At 46.4% G+C, this 23,304-nt stretch overlaps 1 protein-coding gene across 1 annotated transcript in view; it reads left to right on the top strand.

Moving 5' to 3' along the window:
• Positions 1-23,304, top strand: part of LOC135512209 (leucine-rich melanocyte differentiation-associated protein-like) — a 412,825-nt gene that overhangs the window by 268,085 nt on the left and 121,436 nt on the right. Inside the window, exons 3-4 of the mRNA XM_064933983.1 lie at positions 6,885-7,011; positions 8,433-8,572. Of these exons, the coding sequence (XP_064790055.1) occupies positions 6,885-7,011; positions 8,433-8,572 (267 nt within the window). The remainder of the gene's footprint in view (positions 1-6,884; positions 7,012-8,432; positions 8,573-23,304) is intronic.

Genomic DNA, 23,304 nt, shown 5'->3' with positions numbered 1-23,304 from the left:
TCTGCCTTATCATGGCAGGCCATCTGAAGTGTGCTGCTGCTAGTCCATTATGCACGTATGAAGGCCATCAATGCCCCAGTATTGGCCAATTCATCAAACATGTATCTGTTGCCCTGTGTGTCAATTTGCCTGTCGCTCTCCAGTCTGCGGCCTTATTACTGGAATAAAAACATTACTTCTCCTGTCAAAGGCCTTATTACTGGAATAATAACATGACTTCTCCTGTCAAAGGCCTTATTACTGGAATAATAAGATGACTTCTCCAGTCAAAGGCCTTATTACTGGAATAATAACATTACTTATCCAATCAAAGCATTATTACTGGAATAACAACATTACTTATCCAATCCAAAGCCTTATTACTGGAATAGCAACATTTCTTCTCCAGTCCAAGTCCTTATTACTAGAATAACAACATTTCTTCTCCAGTCCAAGGCCGTATTACTGGAATAACAACATTTATTCTCCAGTCCAAGGCCTTATTACTGGAATAACAACATTTATTCTCCAGTCCAAGGCCTTATTACTGGAATAATAACATGACTTCTCCAGTCAAAGGCCTTATTACTGGAATAATAACATTACTTATCCAATCCAAAGCCTTATTACTGGAATAACAACATTACTTCTCCAATCCAAAGCCTTATTACTGGAATAATAACATTACTTCTCCTGTCAAAGGCCTTATTATTGGAATAATAACATGACTTCTCCAGTCAAAGGCCTTATTACTGGAATAATAACATGACTTCTCCTGTCAAATGCCTTATTACTGGAATAATAACATGACTTCTCCAGTCAAAGGCCTTATTACTGGAATAATAACATGACTTCTCCAGTCAAATGCCTTATTACTGGAATAATAACATGACTTCTCCTGTCAAAGGCCTTATTACTGGAATAATAACATGACTTCTCCAGTCAAAGGCCTTATTACTGGAATAACAACATTACTTATCCAATCCAAAGCCTTATTACTGGAATAGCAACATTTCTTCTCCAGTCCAAGTCCTTATTACTGGAATAACAACATTTCTTCTCTAGTCCAAGGCCTTATTACTGGAATAACAATATTTATTCTCCAGTCAAAGGCCTTATTACTGGAATAATAACATTACTTATCCAATCCAAAGCCTTATTACTGGAATAACAACATTACTTATCCAATCCAAAGCCTTATTACTGGAATAGCAACATTTCTTCTCCAGTCCAAGGCCGTATTACTGGAATAACAACATTTATTCTCCAGTCCAAGGCCTTATTACTGGAATAACAACATTTATTCTCCAGTCCAAGGCCTTATTACTGGAATAATAACATGACTTCTCCAGTCAAAGGCCTTATTACTGGAATAATAACATTACTTATCCAATCCAAAGCCTTATTACTGGAATAACAACATTACTTCTCAATCCAAAGCCTTATTACTGGAATAATAACATTACTTCTCCTGTCAAAGGCCTTATTATTGGAATAATAACATGACTTCTCCAGTCAAAGGCCTTATTACTGGAATAATAACATGACTTCTCCTGTCAAATGCCTTATTACTGGAATAATAACATGACTTCTCCAGTCAAAGGCCTTATTACTGGAATAATAACATGACTTCTCCAGTCAAATGCCTTATTACTGGAATAATAACATGACTTCTCCTGTCAAAGGCCTTATTACTGGAATAATAACATGACTTCTCCAGTCAAAGGCCTTATTACTGGAATAACAACATTACTTATCCAATCCAAAGCCTTATTACTGGAATAGCAACATTTCTTCTCCAGTCCAAGTCCTTATTACTGGAATAACAACATTTCTTCTCTAGTCCAAGGCCTTATTACTGGAATAACAATATTTATTCTCCAGTCAAAGGCCTTATTACTGGAATAATAACATTACTTATCCAATCCAAAGCCTTATTACTGGAATAACAACATTACTTATCCAATCCAAAGCCTTATTACTGGAATAGCAACATTTCTTCTCCAGTCCAAGGCCTTATTACTGGAATAACAATATTTCTTCTCCAGTCCAAGGCCTTATTACTGGAATAACAACATTTCTTCTCCAGTCCAAGGCCTTATTACTGGAATAACAACATTTCTCCAGTCCAAGGCCTTATTACTGGAATAAAAACATTACTTCTCCAGTCCAAGGCCTTATTACTGGAATAAAAACATTTCTTCTCCAGTCCAAAGCCTTATTACTGGAATAACAACATTACTTATCCAATCCAAAGCCTTATTACTGGAATAGCAACATTTCTTCTCCAGTCCAAGTCCTTATTACTGGAATAACAACATTTCTTCTCTAGTCCAAGGCCTTATTACTGGAATAACAATATTTATTCTCCAGTCAAAGGCCTTATTACTGGAATAATAACATTACTTATCCAATCCAAAGCCTTATTACTGGAATAACAACATTACTTATCCAATCCAAAGCCTTATTACTGGAATAGCAACATTTCTTCTCCAGTCCAAGGCCTTATTTCTGGAATAACAAAATTTCTTCTCCAGTCCAAGGCCTTATTACTGGAATAACAATATTTATTCTCCAGTCCAAGGCCTTATTACTGGAATAACAACATTTCTTCTCCAGTCCAAGGCCTTATTACTGGAATAACAACATTTCTCCAGTCCAAGGCCTTATTACTGGAATAAAAACATTACTTCTCCAGTCCAAGGCCTTATTACTGGAATAAAAACATTTCTTCTCCAGTCCAAAGCCTTATTACTGGAATAAAAACATTTCTTCTCCAGTCCAAAGCCTTATTACTGGAATAAAAACATGACTTCTCCAGTCTGCAGCCTTATTACTGGAATAATAACATGACTTCTCCTGTCAAAGGCCTTATTACTGGAATAACAACATTACTTATCCAATCCAAAGCCTTATTACTGGAATAACAACATTACTTATCCAATCCAAAGCCTTATTACTGGAATAGCAACATTTCTTCTCCAGTCCAAGGCCTTATTACTGGAATAGCAACATTTCTTCTCCAGTCCAAGGCCTTATTACTGGAATAAAAACATTACTTCTCCAGTCCAAGGCCTTATTACTGGAATAAAAACATTACTTCTCCAGTCCAAGGCCTTATTACTGGAATAAAAACATTACTTCTCCAGTCCAAAGCCTTATTACTGGAATAAAAACATTACTTCTCCAGTCTGCAGCCATATTACTGGAATAATAACATTACTTCTCCAGAATCTCCACCACCAAGAATATATTTGAAGTCACACAAGTCATCTAATGTTAAAACAAGGCCTTAGGCTTTTGCCTCTTGCCTTTTCAAGGTTCTCCTATTTTTCCCCTACTCAAACAGACCAGAGGTCTGAAAAGATCTATCTGGTTCTCTGCAGATTGTTTCAGCTGCTAAAGTGAATACAGAGATTCCTCCATAACTGTGGGGATTGTTCTGTGTCTGTTGTTGTGACTGGTCTTTGTTAGGATATATTTGGATGCTATCAGGCTTGTGGAATGGCTATACGGTATATGGTAGTTGCTAGTTCAAGATGGGGGCCCTTCGGCTGTTAGGATATAGCTGCTGTCTCAGTTGACCTCTAGTCCTAAACACTACTAAAAGGTCAACTGGGATTTGTTCTGACATAATGCTGCCACACAGATGTAGAAGATAGATCTGAGGCTACCATCCTCCTCTCATTCGTTACTTAAAGACATCTGACATGAGACAGACCCACGCCATTGGTAGGCGTGACTGACATTTTAAGCCAATAATCACAGAAGGTATTCTTCCCTCTGCCGGGCTGTCAGTGGTGGTTTATCAATCAATGTGTCTGCATTAGTATTAGACTAACGATCTGGCTCTGTCTGTACCTCTGGGTCACGGGTATGTCTCCTCTCCTGTCTCCTTGTCTGGCCTCTTGTCTCCTCTCATGTCTCCTTGTTTAGCCACCTGTCTCCTCTCATGTCTCCTTGCTTGGCCTCCTTTCTCTCCAATTTCCATTAATCTCATTTCCTTTCCTTTTTTCTCCTCTTTCCTTACCTCTCGTGTGTCTGTGTGTGTGCGTGCGTGCGTGCGTTGATGTTTTGCACATGTGTGTGTTTTCCATTTTACCCAGCCACAGGAGCTTTGGGACACAGTTCAATTATGCTCATTATATTTTTTGAAAACAAAAGAGAGCTCCTCATGTTTTTAACTAAAGCACTTTTACTGCAGTGCTTTCACTCTGTTAGTTCTGCAAACTCGGTATTAAAACTAGGCTCTTATAAAGGTAATGAAACCAAAGGTCGGTGTTAGGGAAATCTGCAGAGAGCGCCAGGGAAAGCTGGAGACAATTAAAGTCCAATCCCCCTACTGTATCCCCCCTACACACACACACACACACACACATACATATACACACACATACAGAGAGAGAGAGAGAGAGAGAGAGAGCAGGATGGGGTTTGGTAGCTGTGCTGTGCCGGGCGCTGCTCTCCCCTAGCTGTGAATTTAGTTGATTAGATCTGCTGGTGCACACAGCAGTGGTGACATGAAAACAACAATTAATAAGCCTTCCCTCTGCGCCATGCGGCTTCTTTTAACCAAGCAGTTAATAATGCAGCCCAGAGGACTACAGGCCCTATCGTGTCATACAAACACACGGAGGTATGCACGCATTAACACACACACACACTGTATGTACAGTATGTGAGGGGGATTTCAATAGGAGTGCTGTCTCAGGTTCTACAGTATTCATGTCTTTGCCTTTTTACATTGATCATCTTGTGTTCCTCGTTTCCCTTTTCTTTTCCCTTACGGTCAGTTGGAATGTGTTCTCTCTTTCTCCCCCCTCATGCTATCCATTTGCAGATTGACTTGATGAAACGGTTATGTTTACATGGAGTAAATCACAGACAGTGTATAATGACAGTGACACTAGCCAGGTCAGTGAGTGTATTAGTTGAGACTGGGCCTAGTGCTGGGCAGTGTTCTCAGGCTGACTGTAGGAACCAGAAGGGTGTGTTAATATCGCTTCATTGTTTACCTTTTTATTTTTCACATTGGATGAAAATAATATTACCGTGGTTGAAGCATGTGTCTTGTTTATTTATTTTTGTCATTAAGTATAGAAATGACAGTCATGAGTCAGAAAATAGTCCTATTAGATCCAGTCTCAGCCAGGCCCTGGCAGGTTTACATGTCAATGATTGACTCCATTATATAATGCTGACAGTGTAGCCTGTACGCATGATGAACACAAACAAATTGGGAATTTATGTTATTTTAAACTTATACAATTGTTCAGAGAAAGATATTTTGTTTAACAAGTAATATATATTTTTTCCCAAAAAGTTAGGGGTGTATTGTTGACACGCCTAAAGACTACATCAAGTGTGTGACTCTACAAACTTGTTGGATGGATTTGTAGTTAGTTTTGGTTGCGTTTCAGATTATGTTGTGCACAGTATAAATAAATGGTAAATAATGTATTGTGTCATTTTGGAGTCACTTTTATTATAAATAAGAGTAGAAAATGTTTCTAAACACTTCTACATTCATGTGGATGCTAACATGATTACAGATAATCCTGAATTGTGAATAATGATGAGTGAGAAAGTTACAGACAGACAAATATCATATCCCCAAGACATACAAACCTCTCACCATTACAATAACAGGGGAGGTTAGCATGTCTTGAAGGGTCCGTGGGTGACTTTTAACCGCCAAAAATGTGTTCTTCATATCTTACTCATTGTTAAGAAGAAGTTTGGTCCAAGTCGCATGTTGGGTGCTATATATATATATTGAATATAATCTGAATCCTATACATTTAAATGTCTAATTTGAGGGCAATCAATTTGCTTAATTTCTTCTTTTTTTTCTTAATTTCACATAGTGGAAATGACAGTGGGTCTAGTATAAGGGATTATGCTGTTTGAACTTCGATGGCGCAGTGGTCTGAGCAGTTCACACCCAGTGCTTTTTTTGTGAACACCGAGGAAGCCATGTAGCCTATTGACTTTCACCGACCTTTTCAAACGTCTGACATCAAAGTTTATTTCTAGTGGTCACACTGATTATACAACACACACATGGCTTTGTACACCTTCAACAAGGCTTGAACTGTGCAAGGCCCCAACATTACCCCGAGTAATGCTCTCAATCATCTTTATGCTTAGTGTGTGATGTGGGTGTGCTTGTGTGCATAAGAGAAATATGTGACTGCATCACAGGGATACAAATAGTCCCCCAAAATGTTTTTACTAAAACGCTTTGGTGTTAAAACCTTTAAACCAACCCCCATCACAGTTTGCAAAAAAAGTTTCCCTTTCCATTCCGTCTGTGATTGCCGGAGTACGTATTCTGTATTCTACTGGTTGGGCTGTGAAGATGATGGATGACAAGTTAAATTTGTGTCCGGGGAGTGAAGGTGAAGTGTGACAGAGTGATTTGTCTTGGGAATGGAGGGTTAGGGTCAGGCCAAAGCGGGCGCCTCCAGGCACAAGACATTGACAAATTCATCCTGCCCGCCACATTTCTGAAGCCTTTTGTTTTGAATCCTGGCTACTGACTGGTGACCCCCATCCCTCATCCTGCCAGCGTAGAAGGAAGCTCGTCGCGGCTGAGTCCCGGGTCCAGGCCATGCCAGGGGAACTCAGCACCACTAATTCACACCATTCAACCCTCTGACAGGCCCCTACCCAAACTCTCCCTGCCTCTACAGACGCGTGAAAAGAGGGAGGCAGAAATATTTATTTCTGCACGTAATGGCCGTCTGCACAGTCTTAAGGCCGTATCATTTTTATTTTTCTCTCTCGCTTTCTCGCGCTCTCTCTCTCGCTCTCTCTCTCTCTCGCTCTCTCTCTTGCTCTCTCACTCTCTATCTCGCTCGCTCTCTCTCTCTCTCTCTCTCTCTCTCGCCTTATCATTGCAGGTCACTGGCGGGCCTCAAAGCGTTCACTGGGCTGGAAGAACTGGTCGTCGACAACAATCTGCTCGGAAACGACCTCCAGTTGCCCAGGTTACCCACCCTCCACACCCTAACACTCAATAAGAACCAAATATCCTTTCAAGCAGAGCGGCACTCACTATCTGCCTCTCATTCTTCAGCATGGGCTAAGGCTACAGGCTACAAGCCATTGTCTTTGCTGTTTGTTGTACTTCTATATCTCTGATTTGACTCTTTATCTCTGTGTTCTCAAAGTCTGTGGAAGTCTCTAATAGTGTGTTTGTAGTGAGTGCAAATGCAGTGCTATAAAGGTATCTGGGTCTTTGTGCTGTAGTTTAGACCCCACAGACTAGTTTCTAAGCCACGGGGACCTCTAGTGGAGACAGGAATAAAAGCCAGTAGGGGCTGTGTTGATATGTTGAGGAAGAAACGGGAAATGGAGAAACGTCTGAACCTACCAAATGCTTTGAGAAAGAGCACTTTTAAATATATATTAGTTGTATAACCAATTATGAACATTGACAAATGAACCAGTAGTGTAATATCCCATGCAGTGTAGTAGTGGGAAAAACTGAAAACCTCCTAACAATTGCAGAGACGATAATTCAAAAACTACATGTAGTTTCCTCATTGAATAGTAACCCGGTTAACCGTAAGCACTCAAACCCAAACACTGCGCCACTACTTATGATCAGACGGAAAATATGTTTCAACTTCCTCCTTTAGTGTTAAGAACCCAGCCTATCTATGTGTCCTTGTCCCCCCTGGTAGCCTCTCCCTAGTAGATCCATCTACAGGGTAATGATGCAAAAACACACCTCCCGTGTCAACATTAAAACTGGGGCTCCTAGAAGTGCGTGTCAGCGGCTCTGAAGCTCTGAGTCAGATTGTGAAGTGGCCTGCACATGCTAATGGCCCAATTAGACCACATCCTGATGTGGAGCTGTGCCATTTTACACACTCCACCACTGCATTAGTGTGCTTGTATTTTGACACTTTGGGGCTCAATTTTCCAATGAAGTGAATGTATTAGTGATGAATGTGTCTGGGAGGCTGGTTGTGTTTGGGAGGCTGGTTGCTTCTTTTTTTTTCATGTTTGGGGGGGGGGGGGGGGGGGGGGCTTTTTTCCCGTCAGCTCCGGCTCTGGAATCACCGACCGTTTGAACCACAGGGCATCCATCATTTACCCGGCCACCTAGGAGAGAGGGGGGAGAGAAGGAGAAGAAGAAAGGGAGAGAGAGAGAGAGAGAGAGGAAGAAAAAGAGGAGGGTGGAAAGAGAGCAAGAGAAAATACAGGGAACTAAACAGGAAAATATATGCCAAACTCTGAGCCTTAAATTGAGCCTTTCTGTCTGCTCCCTCACACAACAACACGATGCCTATGACCTATGCCCTCTGAAGGCCATCGTGAATTTCATAGTGGTGTGTGTGGGAGGGAGGTCTGTGTGTGCGTGCGTGTGTAAGTGAGGGGGGTCTGGGGTAAATGGTAATGTAATTAACCGTGTTGGCTCCTTGACCTCTGACCGCTGACACCTGACTGACATTGAGGAGCTGCTGGAGCACTTGGCGAAGGCGACACCGTCGCTGCAGTACCTCAGCCTGCTGGGAAACGAGGCCTGTCCCAACCAGCTGGTCAGCCTGGACAAGGATGAGGACGACTACCAGAGATACAGGTACACACTCACACACATAGGTCATTGCCAAAGAGTCGCACAGTGATGATGTCATAACAACATTGGTGTCTGTTCTCTGTCCTGTTCAGGATTCTAAACATACTTATTTTAAATAAAAGTTACATGAATCCTTTTTTCCCAATATTTGTTTTATTTTTTATGAAACGTTTATGAACGTTTATTTTACATTTCGTAGGTTATTATATTTGTGTATACTTTTTATATTTAGTGTATTTTTTTTTACACTGAATGAGGAACAAACATTCCTTGTCCCAACCAGATTGTGGATGGAACCTCACGGTTGTAAAAGCTTCCTCTCCACATTCTGGTTGGGCAAAATGCATTTCATGTGTGACTAGTCACCGCCACAAATGAGTGTTTACTAGCAGAGCAGACCATGCATTAAACATCACAGCCTCTCCTCAAGCCATGCAATGTGACCACCCTTTGTCAGCCTCTTTTACATGAAACACGATAAAAGGAAAAAACACACATTCTCTTTTGTCTGTTTTAGCCCTAAGTGCTTATTTCTGACTCTGTGTTCTGTATTAATCATTTACTAGCACCAACGATTGGCTGTAAGCTTCTCTGTCTCTCTCTTTCTCTTTCTCCCTCACTCTGTCTCTATCTCTCGGTCTCACCCTCACTCTTTTTGTATCTCTCTCTCTTTCTCTTTCTTTCTCTCTCTCTCTATGCCTCTGTCTCTCTCTATGCCTCTGTCTCTCTCTCTCTCTCTCTCTCTCTTTCTTTCTCTCTTTCTCCCCCTCCCATACTTATCTTACTGCTAAGTGAAGCCGTTCAGCCCTGACTGACTGAGTGCTGACACTGTCTATGCTCTTGTTATGTAATATTCATAATGTGTCACACTGTAAAACATCAATTTGAGCCTGGTGCAGATTCCATGTCTGACGGGGTTAGGCTTTATGCAGGTCATGACAACTCTGGCCCAGGGCAGGGAATAGGCCGTGTCCATGAAGCCCCAGTCTCAGCCTCTAAGCCCCAGCCAGGCCCCTGCCCCCAAAAGGCTCACAGGCCATCTCAATTACCAAGGGCAGCAGTCAACTGCTGTGGCACTCACTGGACTATTTAAAAAAAGTCCAATGACATAAAGATGGAACACAGAAATTGAAAAATACACACACTTTGGGTGTTGAAGCTAGGATACAGTAACAACAGAATTATTCTAGCACAGAAGCAACCTGTCTCGTAATGGGATACACGGCACTGCCATGGGGTTGAGGGGTGGAATACTCTCTCTCTTGCGCTCCTTCGAGGCTCTCTCTCTCTCTCTCTCTCTCTGTGTTGTGAAGGAAGAGAAATGACCTTCTAGCGATGTCATACTCCCATCATGACACAGAGCCTATTGTTACTTGTCATGTTTACACAAAGACTCGAATGACATAATCCCGTTTCGAGATCTCTTGTTCCGCCCTGATCAAAGACTTGCTACAGGTGGACAGTTTTGCCTCAGGTGCCCTTTCACCACCACATGCATTCAGCCCGGTGCTCACTCAACCCATCCACTCAACCCTCAACCCATCCACTTAACCCTCAATCCATCCACTTAACCCTCAACCATCCACTCAACCCTCAACCCATCCACTCAACCCTCAACCCATCCACTTAACCCTCAACCATCCACTCAACCCTCAACCCATCCACTTAACCCTCAACCCTCCACTCAACCCTCAACTCATCCACTCAACCCTCAACCCATCCACTCAACCCTCAACCCATCCACTCAACCCTCAACCCATCCACTCAACCCTCAACCTTCCACTCAACTCATTCACTCAACCCTCAACCCATCCACTCAACCTCAACCCATGCACCCTCAACCCATCCACTCAACCCATTCAATCAACCCTCATCCCATCCACTCAACCCTCAACCATCCACTCAACCCATCCACTCAACCCTCGACCATCCACTCAACCCTCAACCCATCAACTCAACCCTCAAGCCATCCACTCAACCCTCAAGCCATCCACTTAACCCTCAACCATCCACTCAACCCTCAACCCATCCACTCAAAGCTCAACCCATCCACTTAACCCTCAACCCATCCACTTAACCCTCAACCATCCACTCAACCCTCAACCCATCCACTCAACCCTCAACCCATCCACTTAACCCTCAACCATCCACTCAACCCTCAACCCATCCACTTAACCCTCAACCCTCCACTCAACCCTCAACTCATCCACTCAACCCTCAACCCATCCACTCAACCCTCAACCCATCCACTCAACCCTCAACCTTCCACTCAACTCATTCACTCAACCCTCAACCCATCCACTCAACCTCAACCCATCCACCCTCAACCCATCTACTCAACCCATTCACTCAAACCTCATCCCATCCACTCAACCCTCAACCATCCACTCAACCCTCAACCCATCCACTTAACCCTCAACCATCCACTCAACCCTCAACCCATCCACTTAACCCTCAACCCTCCACTCAACCCTCAACTCATCCATTCAACCCTCAACCCATCCACTCAACCCTCAACCCATCCACTCAACCCTCAACCCATCCACTCAACCCTCAACCTTCCACTCAACTCATTCACTCAACCCTCAACCCATCCACTCAACCTCAACCCATGCACCCTCAACCCATCCACTCAACCCATTCAATCAACCCTCATCCCATCCACTCAACCCTCAACCATCCACTCAACCCATCCACTCAACCCTCGACCATCCACTTAACCCCCAACCCATCCACTCAACCCTCAAGCAATCCACTCAACCCTCAAGCCATCCACTTAACCCTCAACCATCCACTCAACCCTCAACCCATCTACTTAACCCTCAACCATCCACTCAACCCTCAACTCATCCACTCAACCCTCAACCCATCCACTCAACCCTCAACCCATCCAGTCAACCCTCAACCTATCAACGATACCCATCCACTCAACCCTCAAACCATCCACTCAACCATCCACTCCACTCTGAATCATCCACTCAACCTCAATCCATCCACTCAACCCTCAACCCATCCACTCAACCCTCAACCCATTCACTCAACCATCCACTCAACCTTCAACCCATTCACTCAACCTCAACCCATCCACTCAACCTAAAGCCATCATTCAACCCTCAACCATCCACTCAGCCTAAACCCATCCACTCAACGTCAACCCTCATCCCATTCACTCAACCTTAACCCATTCACTTAATCCTCAACCCAACCACTCAACCTAAACCCATCTACTCAACCTCAACCATCCACTCAACCTAAAACCATCCACTCAACCTCAACCCATTCACTTAACCTCAACCCATCCACTCAACCTCAACTCATCCACTCAACCCTCAACCCATCCACTCAACCCTCAACCCAACCACTCAACCCTCAACCATCCACTCAACCCATCCACTCAACCCTCAACAAATCCACTCAACTATCTACTCAACCCATCCACTCAATCATCTACTCAACCCATCCACTCAACCATCGACTCAACCCATCCACTCAACCCTAAACCCATCTACTCAACCCATCCACTCAATCCTCAACCCATTCACTCAACCATCCACTCAACCTTCAACCCATTCACTCAACCTCAACCCATCCACTCAACCCTCAACCCATCCAGTGAACCCTCAACCCATCCAGTGAACCCTCAACCCATCCACTCAACCCATCCACTCAACCATCAACCCATTCACTCAACATCAACCCATCCCCTCAACCCATCCACTAAACCCTCAACCCATCCACTCAACCTAAACCCATTCACTCAACCTCAACACATCCACTCAACCAATCAACTCAATCCTCAACCCATCCACTCAACCCATGCACTCAACCCTCAACCATCCACTCAGCCCTCAACCATGCCCTCAGCCCTCAACCCATCCACTCATCCCTCAACCCATCCACTCAACCTCAACCCATCCACTCAACCCTCAACCCATCCACTCAACCCTCAACCGATGACTCAACCATCAACCCTTCGACTCAAATCATCCACTCAACCCTCAACCCATTCACTCAATCCTCCACTCAACCCTCAACCCATTCACTCATCATCAACCCATCCACTCAACCTCAACCCATCCACTCAACCCTCAACCCATCCACTCAACCCTCAACCCATTCACTCATCATCAACCCATCCACTCAACCTCAACCCATCCACTCAACCCTCAACCCATCCACTCAACCCTCAACCCATCCACTCAACCCTCAACACATTCACTCAACCATCAACACATTCACTCAACCTCAACCCATCAACGATACCCATCCACTCAACCCTCAAACCATCCACTCAACCATCCACTCCACTCTGAATCATCCACTCAACCCTCAACCCATCCACTCAACGCTCAACCTATGCACTCAACCCTCAACCATCCACTCAGCCCTCAACCATGCCCTCAGCCCTCAACCCATCCACTCATCCCTCAACCCATCCACTCAACCCTCAACCGATGACTCAACCATCAACCCTTCGACTCAAATCATCCACTCAACCCTCAACCCATTCACTCATTCACTCAATCCTCCAAACCCTCAACCCATTCACTCATCATCAACCCATTCACTCAACCTCAACCCATCCACTCAACCCTCAACCCATCCAGTGAACCCTCAACCCATCCAGTGAACCCTCAACCCATCCACTCAACCCATCCACTCAACCATCAACCCATTCACTCAACATCAACCCATCCCCTCAACCCATCCACTAAACCCTCAACCCATCCACTCAACCTAAACCCATTCACTCAACCTCAACACATCCACTCAACCAATCAACTCAATCCTCAACCCATCCACTCAACCCTCAACCTATGCACTCAACCCTCAACCATCCACTCAGCCCTCAACCATGCCCTCAGCCCTCAACCAATCCACTCATCCCTCAACCCATCCACTCAACCTCAACCCATCCACTCAACCCTCAACCCATCCACTCAACCCTCAACCGATGACTCAACCATCAACCCTTCGACTCAAATCATCCACTCAACCCTCAACCCATTCACTCAATCCTCCACTCAACCCTCAACCCATTCACTCATCATCAACCCATTCACTCAACCTCAACCCATCCACTCAACCCTCAACCCATCCAGTGAACCCTCAACCCATCCAGTGAACCCTCAACCCATCCACTCAACCCATCCACTCAACCATCAACCCATTCACTCAACATCAACCCATCCCCTCAACCCATCCACTAAACCCTCAACCCATCCACTCAACCTAAACCCATTCACTCAACCTCAACACATCCACTCAACCAATCAACTCAATCCTCAACCCATCCACTCAACCCTCAACCTATGCACTCAACCCTCAACCATCCACTCAGCCCTCAACCATGCCCTCAGCCCTCAACCCATCCACTCATCCCTCAACCCATCCACTCAACCTCAACCCATCCACTCAACCCTCAACCCATCCACTCAACCCTCAACCGATGACTCAACCATCAACCCTTCGACTCAAATCATCCACTCAACCCTCAAGCCATTCACTCAATCCTCCACTCAACCCTCAACCCATTCACTCATCATCAACCCATCCACTCAACCTCAACCCATCCACTCAACCCTCAACCCATCCACTCAACCCTCAACCCATCCACTCAACCCTCAACACATTCACTCAACCATCAACACATTCACTCAACCTCAACCCATCAACGATACCCATCCACTCAACCCTCAAACCATCCACTCAACCATCCACTCCACTCTGAATCATCCACTCAACCCTCAACCCATCCACTCAACGCTCAACCTATGCACTCAACCCTCAACCATCCACTCAGCCCTCAACCATGCCCTCAGCCCTCAACCCATCCACTCATCCCTCAACCCATCCACTCAACCCTCAACCCATTCACTCAACCATCCACTCAACCTTCAACCCATTCACTCAACCTCAACCCATCCACTCAACCTCAACCCATCCACTCAACCAACCACTCAACCACCCACTCAACCTGAACCCATCCACTCAACCTCAACCCATTCACTCAACCTCAACCCATCCACTCAACCCATCCACTCAACCCTCAACCGATCCACTCAACCCATCCACTCAACCATCCACTCAACCTTCAACCCATTCACTCAACATCAACCCATCCCCTCAACCCATCAACTAAACCCTCAACCCATCCACTCAACCTAAACCCATTCACTCAACCTCAACACATCCACTCAACCAATCAACTCAAACCTCAACCCATCCACTCAACCCTCAACCTATGCACTCAACCCTCAACCATCCACTCAGCCCTCAACCATGCCCTCAGCCCTCAACCCATCCACTCATCCCTCAACCCATCCACTCAACCTCAACCCATCCACTCAACCCATCCACTCAACCCTCAACCGATGACTCAACCATCAACCCTTCGACTCAAATCATCCACTCAACCCATTCACTCAATCCTCCAATCAACCCTCAACCCATTCACTCATCATCAACCCATTCACTCATCATCAACCCATCCACTCAACCTCAACCCACCCACTCAACCCTCAACCCATCCACTCCACCCTCAACCCATCCACTCAACCCTCAACACATTCACTCAACCATCAACACATTCACTCAACCTCAACCCATCAATGATACCCATCCACTCAACCCTCAAACCATCCACTCAACCATCCACTCCACTCTGAATCATCCACTCAACCTCAATCCATCCACTCAACCCTCAACCCATCCACTCAACCCTCAAGCCATTCACTCAACCATCCACTCAACCTTCAACCCATTCACTCAACCTCAACCCATCCACTCAACCTAAAGCCATCCATTCAACCCTCAACCATCCACTCAGCCTAAACCCATCCACTCAACGTCAACCCTCATCCCATTCACTCAACCTTAACCCATTCACTTAATCCTCAACCCAACCACTCAACCTAAACCCATCTACTCAACCTCAACCATCCACTCAACCTAAAACCATCCACTCAACCTCAACCCATTCACTTAACCTCAACCCATCCACTCAACCTCAACTCATCCACTCAACCCTCAACCCATCCACTCAACCCTCAACCCATCCACTCAACCCTCAACCATCCACTCAACCCATCCACTCAACCCTCAACAAATCCACTCAACTATCTACTCAACCCATCCACTCAATCATCTACTCAACCCATCCACTCAACCATCGACTCAACCCATCCACTCAACCCTAAACCCATCTACTCAACCCATCCACTCAATCCTGAACCCATTCACTCAACCATCCACTCAACCTTCAACCCATTCACTCAACCCATCCACTCAACCCTCAACCCATCCAGTGAACCCTCAACCCATCCAGTGAACCCTCAACCCATCCACTCAACCCATCCACTCAACCATCAACCCATTCACTCAACATCAACCCATCCCCTCAACCCATCCACTAAACCCTCAACCCATCCACTCAACCTAAACCCATTCACTCAACCTCAACACATCCACTCAACCAATCAACTCAATCCTCAACCCATCCACTCAACCCTCAACCTATGCACTCAACCCTCAACCATCCACTCAGCCCTCAACCATGCCCTCAGCCCTCAACCCATCCACTCATCCCTCAACCCATCCACTCAACCTCAACCCATCCACCCAACCATCTACTCAACCCATCCACTCAAACCTCAACCCATTCACTCAACCATCCACTCAACCTTCAACCCATTCACTCAACCTCAACCCATCCACTCAACCCTCAACCCATCCAGTGAACCCTCAACCCATCCACTCAACCCATCCACTCAACCATCCACTCAACCTTCAACCCATTCACTCAACATCAACCCATCCCCTCAACCCATCAACTAAACCCTCAACCCATCCACTCAACCTAAACCCATTCACTCAACCTCAACACATCCACTCAACCAATCAACTCAAACCTCAACCCATCCACTCAACCCTCAACCATCCACTCAGCCCTCAACCATGCCCTCAGCCCTCAACCCATCCACTCATCCCTCAACCCATCCACTCAACCTCAACCCATCCACTCAACCCTCAACCCATCCACTCAACCCTCAACCGATGACCCAACCATCAACCCTTCGACTCAAATCATCCACTCAACCCTCAACCCATTCACTCAATCCTCCACTCAACCCTCAACCCATTCACTCATCATCAACCCATCCACTCAACCCTCAACCCATCCACTCAACCCTCAACCCATCCACTCAACCCTCAACCCATTCACTCATCATCAACCCATCCACTCAACCTCAACCCATCCACTCAACCCTCAACCCATCCACTCAACCCTCAACCCATCCACTCAACCCTCAACACATTCACTCAACCATCAACACATTCACTCAACCTCAACCCATCAACGATACCCATCCACTCAACCCTCAAACCATCCACTCAACCATCCACTCCACTCTGAATCATCCACTCAACCTCAATCCATCCACTCAACCCTCAACCCATCCACTCAACCCTCAACCCATTCACTCAACCATCCACTCAACCTTCAACCCATTCACTCAACCTCAACCCATCCACTCAACCTAAAGCCATCCATTCAACCCTCAACCATCCACTCAGCCTAAACCCATCCACTCAACGTCAACCCTCATCCCATTCACTCAACCTTAACCCATTCACTTAATCCTCAACCCAACCACTCAACCTAAACCCATCTACTCAACCTCAACCATCCACTCAACCTAAAACCATCCACTCAACCTCAACCCATTCACTTAACCTCAACCCATCCACTCAACCTCAACTCATCCACTCAACCCTCAACCCATCCACTCAACCCTCAACCCATCCACTCAACCCTCAACCATCCACTCAACCCATCCACTCAACCCTCAACAAATCCACTCAACTATCTACTCAACCCATCCACTCAATCATCTACTCAACCCATCCACTCAACCATTGACTCAACCCATCCACTCAACCCTAAACCCATCTACTCAACCCATCCACTCAATCCTCAACCCATTCACTCAACCATCCACTCAACCTTCAACCCATTCACTCAACCTCAACCCATCCACTCAACCCTCAACCCATCCAGTGAACCCTCAACCCATCCAGTGAACCCTCAACCCATCCACTCAACCCATCCACTCAACCATCAACCCATTCACTCAACATCAACCCATCCCCTCAACCCATCCACTAAACCCTCAACCCATCCACTCAACCTAAACCCATTCACTCAACCTCAACACATCCACTCAACCAATCAACTCAATCCTCAACCCATCCACTCAACCCTCAACCTATGCACTCAACCCTCAACCATCCACTCAGCCCTCAACCATGCCCTCAGCCCTCAACCCATCCACTCATCCCTCAACCCATCCACTCAACCTCAACCCATCCACTCAACCCTCAACCCATTCACTCATCATCAACCCATCCACTCAACCTCAACCCATCCACTCAACCCTCAACCCATCCACTCAACCCTCAACCCATCCACTCAACCCTCAACACATTCACTCAACCATCAACACATTCACTCAACCTCAACCCATCAACGATACCCATCCACTCAACCCTCAACCCATCCACTCAACCCTCAACCCATCCACTCAACCCTCAACCGATGACCCAACCATCAACCCTTCGACTCAAATCATCCACTCAACCCTCAACCCATTCACTCAATCCTCCACTCAACCCTCAACCCATTCACTCATCATCAACCCATCCACTCAACCCTCAACCCATCCACTCAACCCTCAACCCATCCACTCAACCCTCAACCCATTCACTCATCATCAACCCATCCACTCAACCTCAACCCATCCACTCAACCCTCAACCCATCCACTCAACCCTCAACCCATCCACTCAACCCTCAACACATTCACTCAACCATCAACACATTCACTCAACCTCAACCCATCAACGATACCCATCCACTCAACCCTCAAACCATCCACTCAACCATCCACTCCACTCTGAATCATCCACTCAACCTCAATCCATCCACTCAACCCTCAACCCATCCACTCAACCCTCAACCCATTCACTCAACCATCCACTCAACCTTCAACCCATTCACTCAACCTCAACCCATCCACTCAACCTAAAGCCATCCACTCAACGTCAACCCTCATCCCATTCACTCAACCTTAACCCATTCACTTAATCCTCAACCCAACCACTCAACCTAAACCCATCTACTCAACCTCAACCATCCACTCAACCTAAAACCATCCACTCAACCTCAACCCATTCACTTAACCTCAACCCATCCACTCAACCTCAACTCATCCACTCAACCCTCAACCCATCCACTCAACCCTCAACCCATCCACTCAACCCTCAACCATCCACTCAACCCATCCACTCAACCCTCAACAAATCCACTCAACTATCTACTCAACCCATCCACTCAATCATCTACTCAACCCATCCACTCAACCATTGACTCAACCCATCCACTCAACCCTAAACCCATCTACTCAACCCATCCACTCAATCCTCAACCCATTCACTCAACCATCCACTCAACCTTCAACCCATTCACTCAACCTCAACCAATCCACTCAACCCTCAACCCATCCAGTGAACCCTCAACCTATCCACTCAACCCATCCACTCAACCATCAACCCATTCACTCAACATCAACCCATCCCCTCAATCCATCCACTAAACCCTCAACCCACCCACTCAACCTAAACCCATTCACTCAACCTCAACCCATCCACTCAACCCTCAACCTATGCACTCAACCCTCAACCATCCACTCAGCCCTCAACCATGCCCTCAGCCCTCAACCCATCCACTCATCCCTCAACCCATCCACTCAACCTCAACCCATCCACTCAACCCTCAACCCATCCACTCAACCCTCAACCCATTCACTCATCATCAACCCATCCACTCAACCTCAACCCATCCACTCAACCCTCAACCCATCCACTCAACCCTCAACCCATCCACTCAACCCTCAACACATTCACTCAACCATCAACACATTCACTCAACCTCAACCCATCAACGATACCCATCCACTCAACCCTCAAACCATCCACTCAACCATCCACTCCACTCTGAATCATCCACTCAACCTCAATCCATCCACTCAACCCTCAACCCATCCACTCAACCCTCAACCCATTCACTCAACCATCCACTCAACCTTCAACCCATTCACTCAACCTCAACCCATCCACTCAACCTAAAGCCATCCATTCAACCCTCAACCATCCACTCAGCCTAAACCCATCCACTCAACGTCAACCCTCATCCCATTCACTCAACCTTAACCCATTCACTTAATCCTCAACCCAACCACTCAACCTAAACCCATCTACTCAACCTCAACCATCCACTCAACCTAAAACCATCCACTCAACCTCAACCCATTCACTTAACCTCAACCCATCCACTCAACCTCAACTCATCCACTCAACCCTCAACCCATCCACTCAACCCTCAACCCATCCACTCAACCCTCAACCATCCACTCAACCCATCCACTCAACCCTCAACAAATCCACTCAACTATCTACTCAACCCATCCACTCAATCATCTACTCAACCCATCCACTCAACCATCGACTCAACCCATCCACTCAACCCTAAACCCATCTACTCAACCCATCCACTCAATCCTCAACCCATTCACTCAACCATCTACTCAACCTTCAACCCATTCACTCAACCTCAACCCATCCACTCAACCCTCAACCCATCCAGTGAACCCTCAACCCATCCACTCAACCCATCCACTCAACCATCAACCCATTCACTCAACATCAACCCATCCCCTCAACCCATCCACTAAACCCTCAACCCATCCACTCAACCTAAACCCATTCACTCAACCTCAACACATCCACTCAACCAATCAACTCAATCCTCAACCCATCCACTCAACCCTCAACCTATGCACTCAACCCTCAACCATCCACTCAGCCCTCAACCATGCCCTCAGCCCTCAACCAATCCACTCATCCCTCAACCCATCCACTCAACCTCAACCCATCCACTCAACCCTCAACCCATCCACTCAACCCTCAACCGATGACTCAACCATCAACCCTTCGACTCAAATCATCCACTCAACCCTCAACCCATTCACTCAATCCTCCACTCAACCCTCAACCCATTCACTCATCATCAACCCATTCACTCAACCTCAACCCATCCACTCAACCCTCAACCCATCCAGTGAACCCTCAACCCATCCAGTGAACCCTCAACCCATCCACTCAACCCATCCACTCAACCATCAACCCATTCACTCAACATCAAACCATCCCCTCAACCCATCCACTAAACCCTCAACCCATCCACTCAACCTAAACCCATTCACTCAACCTCAACACATCCACTCAACCAATCAACTCAATCCTCAACCCATCCACTCAACCCTCAACCTATGCACTCAACCCTCAACCATCCACTCAGCCCTCAACCATGCCCCCAGCCCTCAACCCATCCACTCATCCCTCAACCCATCCACTCAACCTCAACCCATCCACCCAACCATCTACTCAACCCATCCACTCAATCCTCAACCCATTCACTCAACCATCCACTCAACCTTCAACCCATTCACTCAACCTCAACCCATCCACTCAACCCTCAACCCATCCAGTGAACCCTCAACCCATCCACTCAACCCATCCACTCAACCATCCACTCAACCTTCAACCCATTCACTCAACATCAACCCATCCCCTCAACCCATCAACTAAACCCTCAACCCATCCACTCAACCTAAACCCATTCACTCAACCTCAACACATCCACTCAACCAATCAACTCAAACCTCAACCCATCCACTCAACCCTCAACCTATGCACTCAACCCTCAACCATCCACTCAGCCCTCAACCATGCCCTCAGCCCTCAACCCATCCACTCATCCCTCAACCCATCCACTCAACCTCAACCCATCCACTCAACCCTCAACCCATCCACTCAACCCTCAACCGATGACCCAACCATCAACCCTTCGACTCAAATCATCCACTCAACCCTCAACCCATTCACTCAATCCTCCACTCAACCCTCAACCCATTCACTCATCATCAACCCATCCACTCAACCCTCAACCCATCCACTCAACCCTCAACCCATCCACTCAACCCTCAACCCATTCACTCATCATCAACCCATCCACTCAACCTCAACCCATCCACTCAACCCTCAACCCATCCACTCAACCCTCAACCCATCCACTCAACCCTCAACACATTCACTCAACCATCAACACATTCACTCAACCTCAACCCATCAACGATACCCATCCACTCAACCCTCAAACCATCCACTCAACCATCCACTCCACTCTGAATCATCCACTCAACCTCAATCCATCCACTCAACCCTCAACCCATCCACTCAACCCTCAACCCATTCACTCAACCATCCACTCAACCTTCAACCCATTCACTCAACCTCAACCCATCCACTCAACCTAAAGCCATCCATTCAACCCTCAACCATCCACTCAGCCTAAACCCATCCACTCAACGTCAACCCTCATCCCATTCACTCAACCTTAACCCATTCACTTAATCCTCAACCCAACCACTCAACCTAAACCCATCTACTCAACCTCAACCATCCACTCAACCTAAAACCATCCACTCAACCTCAACCCATTCACTTAACCTCAACCCATCCACTCAACCTCAACTCATCCACTCAACCCTCAACCCATCCACTCAACCCTCAACCCATCCACTCAACCCTCAACCATCCACTCAACCCATCCACTCAACCCTCAACAAATCCACTCAACTATCTACTCAACCCATCCACTCAATCATCTACTCAACCCATCCACTCAACCATCAACTCAACCCATCCACTCAACCCTAAACCCATCTACTCAACCCATCCACTCAATCCTCAACCCATTCACTCAACCATCCACTCAACCTTCAACCCATTCACTCAACCTCAACCCATCCACTCAACCCTCAACCCATCCAGTGAACCCTCAACCCATCCAGTGAACCCTCAACCCATCCACTCAACCCATCCACTCAACCATCAACCCATTCACTCAACATCAACCCATCCCCTCAACCCATCCACTAAACCCTCAACCCATCCACTCAACCTAAACCCCTTCACTCAACCTCAACACATCCACTCAACCAATCAACTCAATCCTCAACCCATCCACTCAACCCTCAACCTATGCACTCAACCCTCAACCATCCACTCAGCCCTCAACCATGCCCTCAGCCCTCAACCCATCCACTCATCCCTCAACCCATCCACTCAACCTCAACACATCCACTCAACCCTCAACCCATCCACTCAACCCTCAACCGATGACTCAACCATCAACCCTTCGACTCAAATCATCCACTCAACCCTCAACCCATTCACTCAATCCTCCACTCAACCCTCAACCCATTCACTCATCATCAACCCATCCACTCAACCTCAACCCATCCACTCAACCCTCAACCCATCCACTCAACCCTCAACCCATTCACTCATCATCAACCCATCCACTCAACCTCAACCTAAACCCACTCAACCCTCAACCCATCCACTCAACTCTCAACCCATCCACTCAACCCTCAACACATTCACTCAACCATCAACACATTCACTCAACCTCAACCCATCAACGATACCCATCCACTCAACCCTCAAACCATCCACTCAACCATCCACTCCACTCTGAATCATCCACTCAACCTCAATCCATCCACTCAACCCTCAACCCATCCACTCAACCCTCAACCTATGCACTCAACC

This window comes from Oncorhynchus masou, chromosome 24 (genome assembly GCF_036934945.1).
Source record: "Oncorhynchus masou masou isolate Uvic2021 chromosome 24, UVic_Omas_1.1, whole genome shotgun sequence".
NCBI lineage: Eukaryota > Metazoa > Chordata > Actinopteri > Salmoniformes > Salmonidae > Oncorhynchus > Oncorhynchus masou.
This window is presented reverse-complemented; position numbering and strand designations above follow the sequence as displayed.